The sequence below is a fragment of the Gekko japonicus genome, unplaced genomic scaffold, assembly GCF_001447785.1.
Source record: "Gekko japonicus isolate JY-2015 unplaced genomic scaffold, Gekko_japonicus_V1.1 scaffold386, whole genome shotgun sequence".
NCBI classification, from domain to species: domain Eukaryota; kingdom Metazoa; phylum Chordata; class Lepidosauria; order Squamata; family Gekkonidae; genus Gekko; species Gekko japonicus.
In genome coordinates this window covers 315,564-329,775 of record NW_015163100.1, presented here as the reverse complement: position 1 = coordinate 329,775, position 14,212 = coordinate 315,564, and the positions used below count along the sequence as shown (strand labels likewise).

At 50.2% G+C, this 14,212-nt stretch overlaps 1 protein-coding gene across 3 annotated transcripts in view; it reads left to right on the top strand.

The window, feature by feature from the left end:
* ANKRD11 (ankyrin repeat domain 11) overlaps positions 1 to 14,212 on the top strand; it is a 211,701-nt gene that overhangs the window by 139,963 nt on the left and 57,526 nt on the right. For all 3 annotated transcript variants that reach the window (XM_015406704.1, XM_015406702.1, XM_015406703.1), the window contains exon 3: positions 9,465 to 9,603. In XM_015406704.1, the coding sequence (XP_015262190.1) occupies positions 9,465 to 9,603 (139 nt within the window). The remainder of the gene's footprint in view (positions 1 to 9,464; positions 9,604 to 14,212) is intronic.

Genomic DNA, 14,212 nt, shown 5'->3' with positions numbered 1-14,212 from the left:
ACTGCTATTAGAAACCACAACATTCAGAAACCACTGGGGGAACATTTTAACCTTCCAGGACATTCAGTTGCTGACCTAAGAGTGGCAGTTCTCTTACAAAGGGATTTCAAAGGGAGATTAGAAAGAAAGACTGCTGAATTGCAGCTGATCATGAAGCTCAAGACAATGCATCCCTCCTGGACTGAATTGAGACCTAGGTTTCTTCTCTCATTATCAACGCCTGCTGTTGTCTTTTGGCATCTGAAATCACTTCACTCTCCAAAATATAAGGACAGATGGACTCACATTCTAGCTGTATTTGAACAAGTGAGCAGTGACTCATGAAAGCTCATACCCTGCCACAAATTTTGTTAGTTGTTAAGGTGCTACTGGACTCTTGCTCCCTTCCACTAATAAGGATTGCAAGCTGTGCTGTTAGGTTTCTCCTCCCCCATCTGTTAGAACTGAAAAGGGGGATCTCTCCCTCTCTCTGACCCCCTCCCTCCCTCTGAAGAAGTGTGCTTGCACATGAAAGCTTTTACCTGAAATAAAACCTCATTGGTCTTAAAGGTGCCACAGGACTCTCTCTCTCTCCCCCTCTGCAAAGGAGGAAGGAAGGCTTGGCTTTCTTTCTCTTCTCTGAGAAGCAGGAAGCAGGAGAGAGCTGGGCAAAAGCGATCTGCAAAGCAGGAAGCAGACGAGAGCCAGTTGCTCGCAGGCCAGATAGGAGCAGTGTTCAAGCTGACGACTTCAGACCCATTTCAATTGCTTCCTATCTGGGGCTGTTACAGAAACTGCCTTGGTTGACTTGACTGACAAACGTTCATCAGGAGAGAGAACACCCTTTTGGTGCTCCTGGATCTCTTTGTTTTGTACGATACGGTGACCTGACTGGCCGTCGAGTATTGGAGTCACCACAGCCCAGTGGTTCCGATCCTACCTGACTGATCAGTGTCAGAAGATGGTAATGAGAGACAGTTCTCTTTACCCTGGCACTTGCTATGGGGCCCCACATGGCTTTATTCTGACTCCCATGCTTTTAAAGGTAAAGGTTCCCTTGCTCGAAAGCCAGTCGAGTCCGACTCTAGGGTTGCGGTGCTCATCTCCGTTTCAAAGCCGAAGAGCCAGCGCTGTCCGAAGACGTTTCCGTGGTCATGTGGCCGGCGTGACTAGACGCCGAGGCGCATGGAACGCTGTTCCCTTCCCACCGGAGTGGTCCCTATTTATCTACTTGCAATTTCTTGCTTTCGAGCTGCTAGGTTGGCAGGAGCTGGAACTAGAGACTGCTGAACTACAGTTCAGCGTCTTAACCACTTGAGCCACCGCAGCTCCCTCCCATGCTTTGAACGTGTACACAAAATGCCGAGAGAGGTCGTCTAGGGGATTCGGAGCAAGGGGTCATGTGTAGTAATGGCCTCCAGCTCTGGATTGTCCTTTTCAGCTGTGTCAGGTGAGACAGTGGATGATCTGAACCTGTGTCTGGAGGAAGTGATGGGCTGTGTGGCAAAACGGGGGACCCGCCCTCAGCCCTGGGAGACTGAGGTGCCGCCCTGTGGCTCGCAAGCCCCTGTTTTGGCCTTCCCACCGCTTCCTGGTGGGACTATTTCTCCTCGTAACCGCTGCCACCACTCACTGAATTGAGCTACCGCCTTCCTTGAGGGACAGTGAGACCCCTCTGGCTAAATTCCCCACATTGGGAAGTGGGTACCCTGGTCTTTGGGCGCCTCCTGGAGAGGTGGCAACCCCTCTTATTTGGGCCTGTTTGTGTCCCCTGGCCTCCCTCCGCCCCTGGTAACGTGCAGAGCGGGGAGGATCCTGTGGTTAAGGCACACCAGGCTTTTTAAACTCAAAAAGGAAGATTTATTTAACTATATACATATTGGGCACAGAAAATACAGGCACTTCAACACAACTGGGGCACAGAAAATAAACAGGAATAAAACACAATTCCTCTGTCCCTACCCACACACCCCTCTCTCTACCTCTGTAGTGGGTTGTGGCCTCAGGCCAGGATTTGCTTTCCCTCCTTGTTGTTGTTGTGGAGAGAAACTCCAGCCCTCCTCCTCTTCGGGACTGGCCACCAGCCCTGCCACCCTCCTGGCTCTCCACCACGGTCAATAGTGGCCTGGACTGCCCACGGAGCCTCTGGTCACAGGAGCCCCCCCTGTACTCTCCCTTGAACCTGCCGTCCACGCTGAAGACCGGGCTGAGACTGACTCATTTCCCCTCAGGAGCCAAAAAAACCCTTTCTCCTTGGCCCCACCCCTGGGGTGTGTCCCTCTTTCCCCGTTCTTTTCCCTCAGGGATGCTGGGAAGTGTAGGCAGGGAGGTAGGGCAGCTCCATTGTTCCCTATGGAATACCCCCACACACATAAGGAACTGCCAGGCTGGCAGCCATTTCGTCACAGGCTAGATGAGGGCCACTAAACGGAAGCTCAGCCCAGACATACACCATGATTGAAATGGGTCCAGACAAATCAAAAAGCCAGCTGCCAAAGGTACATCATCTGGAGATGAATCCATGCTGGCATCTAACCCAGAACAGATCTGAGCAATTGTGTCTGCAAAATAAATGGAAAATTGATCACAGCAGGCCGTTGTGTGGTCAGAGTCCAAACCCTTGGAGTTGTGATGCAGAAGTCCCTGAAACGCACGGAACAGCTCAGCTGGACAATTAACGTGCAGACGCAATGGTGGCGGGGAAATGGTCCCTTTTGTCATCGTCACGGCCGCAGAACGGGCTCTAACGTGAGCTGTACGCCGTGTTCAGTCAGTCTGGCCCTGAGTGTTCTGCCTGTGGTGCTCCAGCCATCATCCTGCCCATGTCGTCACCACCCGCTCCCCAGTGGAGATCCAGGGAGACTGGTTGGCTCCGTCCTGGGGGAGCCGGTGCTTAGGGGCAGCCGTGTCAGCAGCCCAGGCCATCTCCCTACTCCAGAGAGCAGTCAGAGCCGCAACAGAGTGGTCAAGGTGGGAAAAGCTCCAAGTGCCGACAGGAACCCATTGAGATCCAACAGGCGCCTGGGGTGGGCCATCCTAATTGGTGCAAGTGTTCCTGTGGGGGAAAGAGGGAGCAGTAAGCCTGAACTCTAGCAGAATCCCTAAGCTGTCCCGGTCACCCACCTTCAGGAGCACATGCTCAAAACTGGCAGGCTGCTGGACGAGACACCTCATCGATCAATAGATCAGTGGAATCGTAATAGACCGCGGAAACCCCGCCTCTCCGTCCCCTTGACCTGGCCTGCTGCTGTACAGAAAAATGCGGAGGGACAGAGCTGGGTCAGAGTTACGCCCCCAGCCTCAATCCAGCCAGGCCAGCCTGCTCATCCAGGATTAAATCCTGAGTGCCAGTGGTTTTCCCGCTTACCCACCCGGCAGTCAGCAGCAGGATCTTAAGGCTCAGGGGTCCAGCCTTGGCACAGCTAAGCCCCCATTGGCGGGGAGGCAGACTTGAAGGGGGCCAACCAGTAGCCAGGCCTCCTCCTCCTCCTGGAATGACCAGTCTGCATCCCACTGCCGTATCTCCCCCTACCCAGGATCAGGGGAATGGCAGCCCCCTCCCCCAAGCAGAGACCCTGCTGGCTGTTGTTTCTCCAAAAGGGAGGCAGCCAAGGACCAGGATTCCCACCCACCCCGCCCGACCAACCCGTGAGCCCTTTAGCCCTCCCAATACCTCTGGCTCCCCCAAAGCAGCGACCTCCTTGGGTCACCTCTTTGGGTTAAAGAGTCCCCCTATTCCAGATGGGGTTCCCCTCCTCCCTAAAGAGCAGGCTTGCTGCTTGAAAGCTGTTTTATTAAGTCCATATGTGATGAGCCAGTGTGGTGTAGTCGTGTTAAGTGCCAGTGTGGTGTAGTGGTTAAGAGTGGGAGACTCTAATCTGGAGAACCGGGTTTGATTCCCATTCCTCCTCCACATGGAACCTGCTGGGTAGCCTTTGGCCAGTCCCAGACCACTGTAGGCAGCAGGGGAAGATCTTTGTTTCCTCAGGCTTTTGCGTTGATTTGACTGTGTCTTTATTTTTTCTCTGGTCTCATCTTTCGTATATTTTATACTGGCTTTCATGCATCAGTGATGTTTTCTATGTGATTTTATGTTGTTAGCAAGTTGTGTTATTCTGTTGAGGATTGTTTTAGCTGTGAGCCACCTTGCAAGCCAATAGGTTGAGAGCTTGCAGGATATTAACTCATTTAATTAAATTCCCTGGAATCCTCCACAGACTGCTGTGACACCATTCACATTTGTTCCGAACTAGCTGCTGCTCTTGATGCAGTTAATTACTGGATGAAATCGGAGTGCCAAATTGTCATGTTTGCTGGATTGATGAAGTGGGTGCTGCTCGGGCGTATATGGGCAGGTTGCTTGGAGGGGTCCGTCCCATCCCTTGACTGCTTGACTCTCGCCCTCGACTTATGACCCCAACCCAGATGGGAGGGAGTGACTGGCTGTGAGATATGGTGAATTCTTCCTTGAGAGAGGAGCTGTCTTGAAGGAGGTGGCAAGAAGTGGCTATTGTTGTTGTTCAGTCGCACAGTTGAGTCTGACTCTTTGCGCCCCCATGGACCACATCATGCCAGGCCCTCCTGTCTTCCGTCATGCTCCAGAGTTTGCTTAATTTCATATTCATTGCCTCGATAACACTGTCTGACCATCTCATCCTTTGCCGTCCCCATCTTCTTTGACCTTCAATCTTTCCCAGCATCAGGGTCTTCTTCTCCAGTGAGTGCTCCCTTCTCATTGGGTGGCCAAAGTATTTGAGCTTCAGCTTCAGTATCTGGCCTTCCAGGAACAGTCAGGGTTGATTTTTTTTAGGATTGACCGATTTGATCTCCTTGCAATCCAAGGGACTCTCAAGAGTCTTCTCCAGCACCATAATTTGAAAGCATCTATTCTTCGGCACTCGGCCTTCCTCATGGTCCAACTCTCACAGCCATACAGTACTACTGGGCATACCATCGCTTTGACCATACGGACTTTTGTTGGCAGAGTGATGTCTCTACTTTTTATTATGCTGCCTAGGTTTGCCATCGCTTTCCTCCCAAGGAGGTGGCATTACACCACTCTTAAAGAAAACTTTGCATCCTAACTGTTGGCCGATCACAACTTTCCTCTTTTTGGGCAAGGTCCTCAGGCAAGTCGTAGTTGTTCAGCTCCAGGCACTCCTGGATGAAACTGATTTCAGTTGGGTTTCAGGCCCACATTTGGCACAGAAATTATCTTATTCTGAGAGATGACCTGTTCTGGGAGAGGGGTGGGAGGAAAATTGTCCTTTTGATCCTTTTGGATCTGTCAGTGACTTTCAGTGCCACCAACCGTATCTTCTGAACCGTCTTTTGAGATTGAGAGCGGAGCACCCTGTTCCTACATGGAAATCCCGTTCATGCTTTGAAAATAATTCCAGAAAATGGTAATGCTTTAGCTCTACCCTTTGGCATTTTTGCCTTGGGGGCAGTGTTCCCTCTAAGCTGAGTTAGTGTGGGCTAGTTCACAGTTTTTTAGCCTCCGGCTCACACTTTTTGTCTTAGCTCAGGAAGGTTGGCTCCAGAGCAAACTAATTTATGCAGCAGCAGAATCACTCGCCCACAGCTTTACTGCCAGTAGCTCACAAAGTAGAATTTTTGCTCACAAGACTCCGCAACTTAGAGGGAACACTGCTTGGGGGTTTTACCAGGCTCGGTCTTTGTCCCTGTGACTTTCAACAGCTGCATGAAACCACTGGGCGAGGTCATTGGGGTTTTCTTCTTATTTGCGTCCAAAGGGGTAGCGGGTGAGTCGAAAAGGTTCCTGAAGGCAGGCTGGTTGGAGAAGAGAGGTTCTGTTACTTGGGTGGTGGACTGCTCCTCTCTGCATGGGAACCGGTCATCTTTTAGCTCCAGTTTAGCTCAGCTTCAGTTGCCCAAGCAACATGCGTGGATCAAAAGTGCCAGTGGTGCTTTTCCTGGAAGGAAGTGTCCAAGCTACAGCTGTCTGTGCTCTCTGTTAGCATCATGGCTTTGTTGTTGTCCTGCTGGCCCAAAATTTATTTATTTTATTTATTTATACTTTCAACTTGCTATACCGCCCTAACCCCGGAGGGTCTCTGGGCGATTTACATATATAGTGGTTCTAATAACCCTTAATCCCTGACTTGGGCCACATGATAGGGGTGGGGCAACCTACCAGCACCCAGGTGGAGAACCTTGTTGTTGCTCCAGTGTGGCTTTCTTCCAGGCGATCTCTTTGGCATTTTTGCTGGACGACTGTTGTCGGCGAGACTGCGCAGGCGCACGACTCCCGTCCGCTTCTTGACCTCGGCTCCGTCCGATTCAGGCACCGCCGCACCCTGCGTTGCGCGTCATCGTGTGCCTCCCGGTCTCCGCCTTTTGCCATCGTCAACTGCGCAATGGTCTGCTAGCCACCAGGGATCGCTCTGTTGCCACTGCATCCGCTGCATCCGCCATCCGCCTTCACCGTCAGATGCTCCGTCGCCGTCAATGTTTTGCTGCCGTTCATGCCATCTCCTCACACCTCGTCAGAGGAGGGTGCCCCCTACCCATCTAAGAGAAAATGTTGCTGCAAAGAAATATATATATAGCGACATGCTGCAGTGATCATATTACACCTGTCATGAAAGAGATAATACTGTGACTGTTGCTAGTTCGTTTCTCAGCACAATTCAAGATGCTGGTTTTGACCTTTAAACCCTTTTGTAATCTGGGGGCCAAGAGCATGAAAGACAGGCTCCTCCCGTATGAACCTGCCCGCCCATTATGTGGACTCCCCTGCTGAAGTGTGGTGGCAGCAGCCAGGATCAGGGTCTTCTCAGTGGTGGCCTTGCGTCTGTGGGAGTCTTTCCTTCCAGAGGCTGTCCGGTGCCTTCTGTGTGAGCATCCAGTTGCTTGGGGAAGACCTTGTTCTTTCATGCCGTTTTCGCTTGCTTTCAGGTTGGTAGTAGAAAAGAGCAAGAGTCCAGTAACACCTTAAAGACTAACAAAATACGTGGCAGGGTATGAGCTTTCGTGAGTCACTGCTCACTTCTTCAGAATATTTCATTCAGAAGTTTCATTTAGACAAGTAGTATTTACTCAAGAGCAAGACTAGTTTGTTTCCCAGGTACACCATAAAAATACTGGATAGTCTTACATTCACGTACAAGTTAAAAGTATGTCCAGTAATAAGTTTTGTGTGTGTGTAACATTAAGGAAGTGATCTTAAATTGAGGCTTGGCTTCCTTTTGAGTAAACACGGAGTTTCCCTCTGGCTTCTTCAGATTGCCTTATAGCTTGTTCTCTTTCACTTCATGATCTAATGCTGCTGTGTTTTTAATTGCTGTGTTGGCTGCTTCATTCATGGGCATTTTATGATGCTCTTTTAGTATGTTGTAGGCCACTTCTAACTCTAGGAGAAAAGCAGGTTGCAAATTCTCTAAATAACAAGTAAGGAAGTCCCTCAGCTGTTGTGGTTCTCCCTTCAAAGAGTCTCGCTCTGGGAAAGATTGACCTCTGGTGCTGTCTCCAGGAGCATTGCAAGGGTACTGCCGCCACCACCACCATCCCGGTTTCTGTGTGAGCAGTTTTCCAAAAAAGGCTCCCAGTTACTGGACTCAGCCATCTAGCAGCTAAAGACCATAGCAGATGATTCTAACAGATGGGGGCTTTAAAGACCGACTCCCCACCTTTCTCAAATAGCCACCTCCTTCCCAGCCGGAGGCAGAGCCAGAAACAGCCTTGGGATTTGGCCTTCTTGACAGGGGTCCCACAGTGACACCGGAGAGTCTGAAATATCCAGGGAAGGGAGGTGGGATGTGTGGCCAGGCACAGGGCCAAGAGCTGCCTGTTGCATTTCTCTCCTAATGGTGTTTGGGGGGGGGGCCCTCTGCTGCTGCAGTCCGGCTGTCCCCCCTCCCCGTTCACCCATTCTGCGTACAAAAATGAGATTGCACACTGAGGTGGACACAACGTATGTCTTAAGTACTGTTTTCCACCCCATCTGGAGTGCTGAGCTGGTAAATGACTGTGATCAGCCGCCAGACTGTGTTCCTGGTCTGAGTTCACAGTTGTTTGCCACAAGGAAACTCTCCCTACCACTTTGGAAGAAGAGATTTCATTTGCACTTCTTGGAAGTTGTGGCTCTGCTCCGCATAAACCTCAGATATGTTTCCAGGAGATGGGAAAGAGGACACTGTGAAGTTTTCCGGAAACTTAAGGGAGGCCACGTGGGGTAGTGGTTAGAGCACTGGACCAGGAACTGGGAGACCCAGGTCTGAATCCTCACCCTGCCGTGGCAGCTTGCTGGGTGGCCTTGGGCCAGTCACACACACTCTCTCCCTCCCTCCCTCTCTCCCATTCCCGCCCTGACCTACTTCACAGCATTGTTGTGAGGATAAAATGGAGTAGAGGCGAATGACGTCAGCCCCTTTGGGTCTGCGCTGGGGAGAGAGACAGGGTGTGGAAGCAAATGAACTACATTCTGAAAACAGATAAGCATTAATGCTTTTGTTTCTTTATATATTACATTCAGACCATCCCCAAAGCGGAATGCATATGTATTTAAGTCCTGGGTGGTACGTCTCCCTGCTGCCACCTTGGCAAAGGGCTGGAGCTGAATGCCTGGTTTGCACACAGAAGCTCCCGGGTTCAGTCTCTGGCATATTTGCTTCACGGATCTTGGGTACGGGCCTTTTGGGAATGGCCTTTTCTTTCTTTAGCCCTTTGAACCTCTGGGGTTATCCTTGAAATGCGGCTGCATCTGTCGGCTAGTACTGACGACAGCACTGACCACACAAATGTAACTCCGTGTTTCTGCCCACCCCCCCTCCCGCTGCCGACAGCAGACTGAGATCAGAATGTAAGTAGAGAGGCACGTAGAGGGTAGCCGGGAAAGCATCTAGAGAAAACTCTTTTGTGTTTCACCACAACACAACAATCCTAGCTGAAGTCAGACAGTGTGTGGAAGGCTGTCCAGTTAGTCGGTGGCACCAAAATTCCCAAGGTGAGCGCTGAGCCCCTGAATTTGGCAGGTGGGGTGGTTGTGAAGCTTACAAGAGGCTTCTGCAGGCTTCTGCCCTGATTTTCCGTTTGGAGTTTAGGGCCAGTTTCAAGATGGGCACAGGGAGAAGGTGAGCCGCACTGCTCATCAGAGGTGATTTCATTAGCAGCCTTCAGTAGGAGCCTGTGCCATTTCCAGGACATGCCCAATCCACACAGCTGTCAGGAAGAGAACTGCCAAACTCCCTTCCCCAGTCCATGGCATGTGGACTGGACGTAGGACCACCTTGCAGGGGCCAAAATGCTGCTGCGGGGGGGGGGGGGATGCTTTGAATGGCTAATGTGGGCGCACCCTCAGTCAAAGAGCTTGCAGCACGTGTGATCTTGTTAATGGCCAACAATTTTATTAAGCTCCATAAAGCACCTCCAGACACAGTCAGTTAGCTTCTCCGAAAAGATCCTCACCTGTTGCACATGTACCATGTCTCTTCTGAAACCGGTCATCTGCCTTTTCTTTTTAGGATAAAGATAAAGTTTCTCTAACCAAGACTCCGAAGTTGGACCGGAGTGATGGCGGCAAAGAGGTGAAAGAGAGAGCGACGAAGCGGAAGTTGCCTTTCACTGTTGGAACAAATGGAGATCAAAAGGATTCAGATACAGGTAGGGGAACTGAAACGTCGATTGGAAGTAACTTGTGGCTTGAGGGCCAGATTGGCCCACCTGGGTAGGTAGCGGGTTTTTTGCACCGTGGAAGCTGCTTGTTTTGTTTTAAAAGCCGTGCATTGGTCACATCAAATGTTGCATCTTACTTTCACCTTGGCAAGCTGGATTTTAGCTTCACGTTTGTCCTGTCACTTCTGCCTGGATGGATTTGTCATCTGAGTAGGGTCCATATCTGGTCTAAGCTGTTGCTTAACGTGTGCAAGAACTAAATGTGTGCAAGAGGTACCAGCACAGTAATTGGCTGTTGGAACATTTGATGCAGTTGAAAAGGTGATAGCTGTTTATTTTGGGGGCAGTGGCTGACAGTTTACAGGAAGAGGGAGTGGTACAGATGGTGCATTTTGATGTATTCTGTAACGGCACACTTTAACATCTTGCTTTTGTAAACTCCGATAGTCCTTGGCTGCCGTTTGGGAGGAAAGCTCACTGGAAGAGACAAGAGAATGAAGCTGCTGATCTAAAATCTTGTCTTTGGCACCACAATACAACAGTAGTTTCCAGGGCCAGCGCAAATGTGAGCAAGAGCATAGAGTCTGCTCTGCTCTCTTGCCTTCATTCTCTGTCTGCAGTCTCTTGTTGGGAAGCGTAAGGAAATTGTAGCATTACAGCTTTATATATACACTAGCCCGCTACCCATGCTTCGCTATGGTATTTAAGTTTCGTAAATCCAGTTATAATACTGATGATGTGAAGTCTGAAATGTGACATTTGTTGTAGGAATTCTAACAGAGAAGATTGTAGTGTAAAAAATGAAGTGAGACATACGTACTTTTCTCTCTCTCTACTGAAGGACCTCTCTGTAGACCACGTTGGTGGTTCTGCTCTCAGGTGCTAGGATCACCAGGCGGCTTGGTGAGCTCACTCTGGAGCAGGCCACGTAGAACTGTCCATTTAAGAAGCAGTCGTCTGTTAAGTCAACTCCTGCCACCTTCCATGAAATTGATGGCCTCTCTATTTGTGTTCCTGGATTGTTTTGCTCATATGGAAATTGTGTTGTTCTGAGCACCTCAGGGTGATCTCGCTGGTACTTGGCCTGCACAGCTCAGTGCCCCGCAGGAGTACTATGGGGAAATGTCTTTGCCGCATTCCTAAATTGCGGGGGACACATTTTGCCCCTTTTTTACCCCTTTAGGGGTCATGTTTCTCAGAAATCTCTTCATGGGGTTTTTTGACATCATGGTAGGAATGCACTCCCTTTATTTTGGGTTTCTTGGTACAGGGATTTGGCCTGGGCATTGAATTTTGGGGGGAGGGCATATCCCCCCCTTTTTTCTCTCTCAAAAATGCTTCTCATTTATGTTATGTTTTAGAACTGGGACATAACAACTACATATTCAAAACACCATCTGAGCAATCAGATATTAAGCAAGTTCATATGAACCAATTTTCTAGAACCCACATTGTGAGAAGTTAAATAAATTAATAAAGGAAACCAGTTTTCTACAAATTTGGGGTATATTTCCATTGTGGGTGGGAGTGTGGCTAAGCTGGGCCAGCAGCACCGCTAAGGTGATCCTGCTGGGGTGGTGTCCCTGATGGATTAAAGTACCCTGGTCCTGCTCCTACACCTGACTCACCTCCTCTCCTACACCTGACAGGCAGCTGCCTGTCCACCAGTGGGGGGGGGGAGTATTAGAAGCCACTGTGGAGGTGGGGCTGGCAGGATCACTAAGGCGTTACTGCTGGGGTGGGCTCCCTCGTGGCTTTAAGCACCCTTCAACCACTGCTGCACCTGACAGACAACCGCCTGTTAGGTGTAGGAGGTGAGGGGAGTCTGTTGGAAGCCATCAGAGAGGCTGGGCCAGCAGCATTACTGTACCTCACAGGTGGTTGTTGGCCATTCCTGATTTCCTCAACTGTCATTAGCTCTGTGCAGTCTCCTGAAACTGTTTTTTTGTTTTACCTCAGAACACTGAGCTCTGCAGCTGACCAATCAGAGAGTGGGGGGTGCAAGGAGGCAGCCGCCTGGCAGCCACATAGGAATCAATGGGGGGAGCACATTTTACCCCTTTTGACCCACTTAGGGGTCGAATTTCTAAAAATCCCTTCTTAATGAGCATCTACGTCATGGTAGGCGCGTTCTTCCTGAATTTCGTGTTTCTAGGTCCAGGGGTTTGGCCTGGGCATTGATTTTATGGTGATGGGGCTTTCTTTTATGTGGATAGAGAATGGTTGGTAGGTTGCAATGAACCACGAGCTACACATAGCAACCATGCGTCACATGTGCAAGTCCCCCTGATTTGTTTTCTTGTAAAGCGCTGTAAAGTCACAGCCAACGTAGGGCAACTCTGTCGGCTTTTCAAGGCAGGAGATGTTCAAAGATGGTTTCCCATTGCCTGACTCTGCACAGAAACGCTGGACTTCCTGGGTGGTCTCTCAGCCAAGTAGTAACCAGGGCTGCTGACGCTGTTTATCCACATGCACGGATCCAATAGCTGTCACTGAATTTCTGAAATCTTCAAAGCCTTCATGGACAGCACAAATTTTGGCTCCTTATGCCAGTAGTTTTGTATCCTTGAAAGTTTCCTGTAATTGTGTTACTGAAAATTCTTTGTGATCATATTGTGTGCGTTCAGGGCTTTTTTTGTAGAAAATGCCCAGCAGGAACTCATTAGCATAATAGGCCACACCCAACAGCAGAAACTCATTAGCATATTAGGCCACACACCCATGTTACCAGAAGTGTGGTCATCTAGCCACGCCCACCTTTCCCTTCTTATTCTGTTGACCTTGTTTGTGGTCAAAACCCAGGGCCTTTTTTTGTAGCAGGAACTCCTTTGCATGTTAGGCCACACACACCTAACGTAGCCAATCCTAATGCGCTTCTGCTGTTGGGTGTGGCCTATTATGCTAATGAGTTCCTGCTGGGCGTGGCCAACTTGGGAGCCAGCCGGAACTCCGTTCCTGTGCGTCCTGCCCAAAAATAGCCCTGTGTGCGGTAAATCTTTGTAGCATGTTGTCATGGAGGTGGTTGTTTTTTAACTAGCTTCTGAGATCGGACAGGTGGAGCTTGCTGGGCCATCCTGGTCAGGGCTTGGTTTGTTGACAGGTGTGAACAGGGGGTAGAGGTCAGTTGCAAAGGTCAGCCGCCCTTGGCTGTGTGGGGATAGGATACTAGAAAGGGCAGTTGTAGCAGAGTCCTGGGGGGGGGGAGAGGGGGCCCCCTGTAATTGAACCAAGTGGTTTGCATAGGGGTGGATGTCACTGTGGTTTCTAATCTTCTGGCAAATTAGTCTGTGTGGTTCCAAATCGGTTCCAAAGTGTGGAAAGGGCATGATCGGGCTTAGAGGTGGTCCATGGTCCCTTATTCCCTTATCGTGCCAGGTTACAGCAGGTTCTGCCTCAATTCCCCTACCAGTTTCCCATTTCCACCAATACTGGAATTGGCCACAGCTTGCGGAGCCTTTTCGGCCTCTTCCAGTGGGAGGGTGTGTTTTGCAGGCCTCCATGCTGCTCACGAGAAATGCTCTCAGAGCCCCTCCCTCTCTTCCGTTCGACTTGGAGGCTCGTGGTCCTGGCGGGAGGGCTTGTGTGTTGAGAAGGGGAAATAAGCAGCTTTACTATTGATCTGCATTATTTGCAACTCAGTGTGATGTTTTGTTTTAAAAGCAAGTGCTTGGCATACTAAACAGAGGCATTTTCCTTCTTAAGTGTTTCTTAGCATGATATGCAGAGGAGACAGCTTGCGCACAGTGTTTGGCTTGTGTTAAGCCAATTATAGTCTCTCTGTCCATTGTCGACGCGTACAGAAATCATGTTTATAAGAGCCTCTTCAGTTTGGCAAGTAAAATGTCTTCCGTTTACCAGTTTCTTAACATTTCTGAAATGTGTGTTGCTCGCTCAGGGGTGGCGTGCGTGGGTGCTGTGCTTGTCCAGAATTGGGCCAGGTGCACGCAGAGCTCTTCTCGGACTGTTTCCTGCTAGGTTCTGTCTAAAATACCCCGCGATCCGGCCGGGGTATCTGTTACAGTGCTCTGTGTCGTGAGGGAAAGCAGGCCGCCTCAGACTTCCCTCTCCCGACCGCCCCCGCATCCTCCTTTTCATTCCGCACTCCCCCGCGCTGCCCTCAGCAGCCTCCCAAATGTGCTAGAAACATTGGCATATATTTTTCTCCCGTTTTTTTGCAAGCGTATTCTGCACATAATTAGGTATGTTGCATCCAAGGCAGAACGGAACAAGAAAGCAGAGGCCAAGAACATATTTTAGAAATCCGTTCTCACTAATGCAGCCCCAGGCAGGCTCTTTGGTGCTGTGTTGAGACAAGGGCTTGGAGCTCCTCCAGAGCTCTTTGTTCCTTTAAATCTCACCAGGGGATGTCTCGTCAGCCGAAGACGCGGCCTCAGTGTAAAGGCTTCGAGGAGACCTGAGTGGTGGCGAAGCTTTTCCCACCGGTCAGCAGGAGAGGCTTTCAAAACTTGTGGCTGAGCTCTCCTGGGCTGCCTGTCTCTCTCCTGTGCATTTTTTCCTGACCTGCCGGCTGAGTCACGGAGCTGACTGGAAGGCACCAGACTCCTCCTCCTCCTCCTCCTCCTCCTCCTCCTCCTCC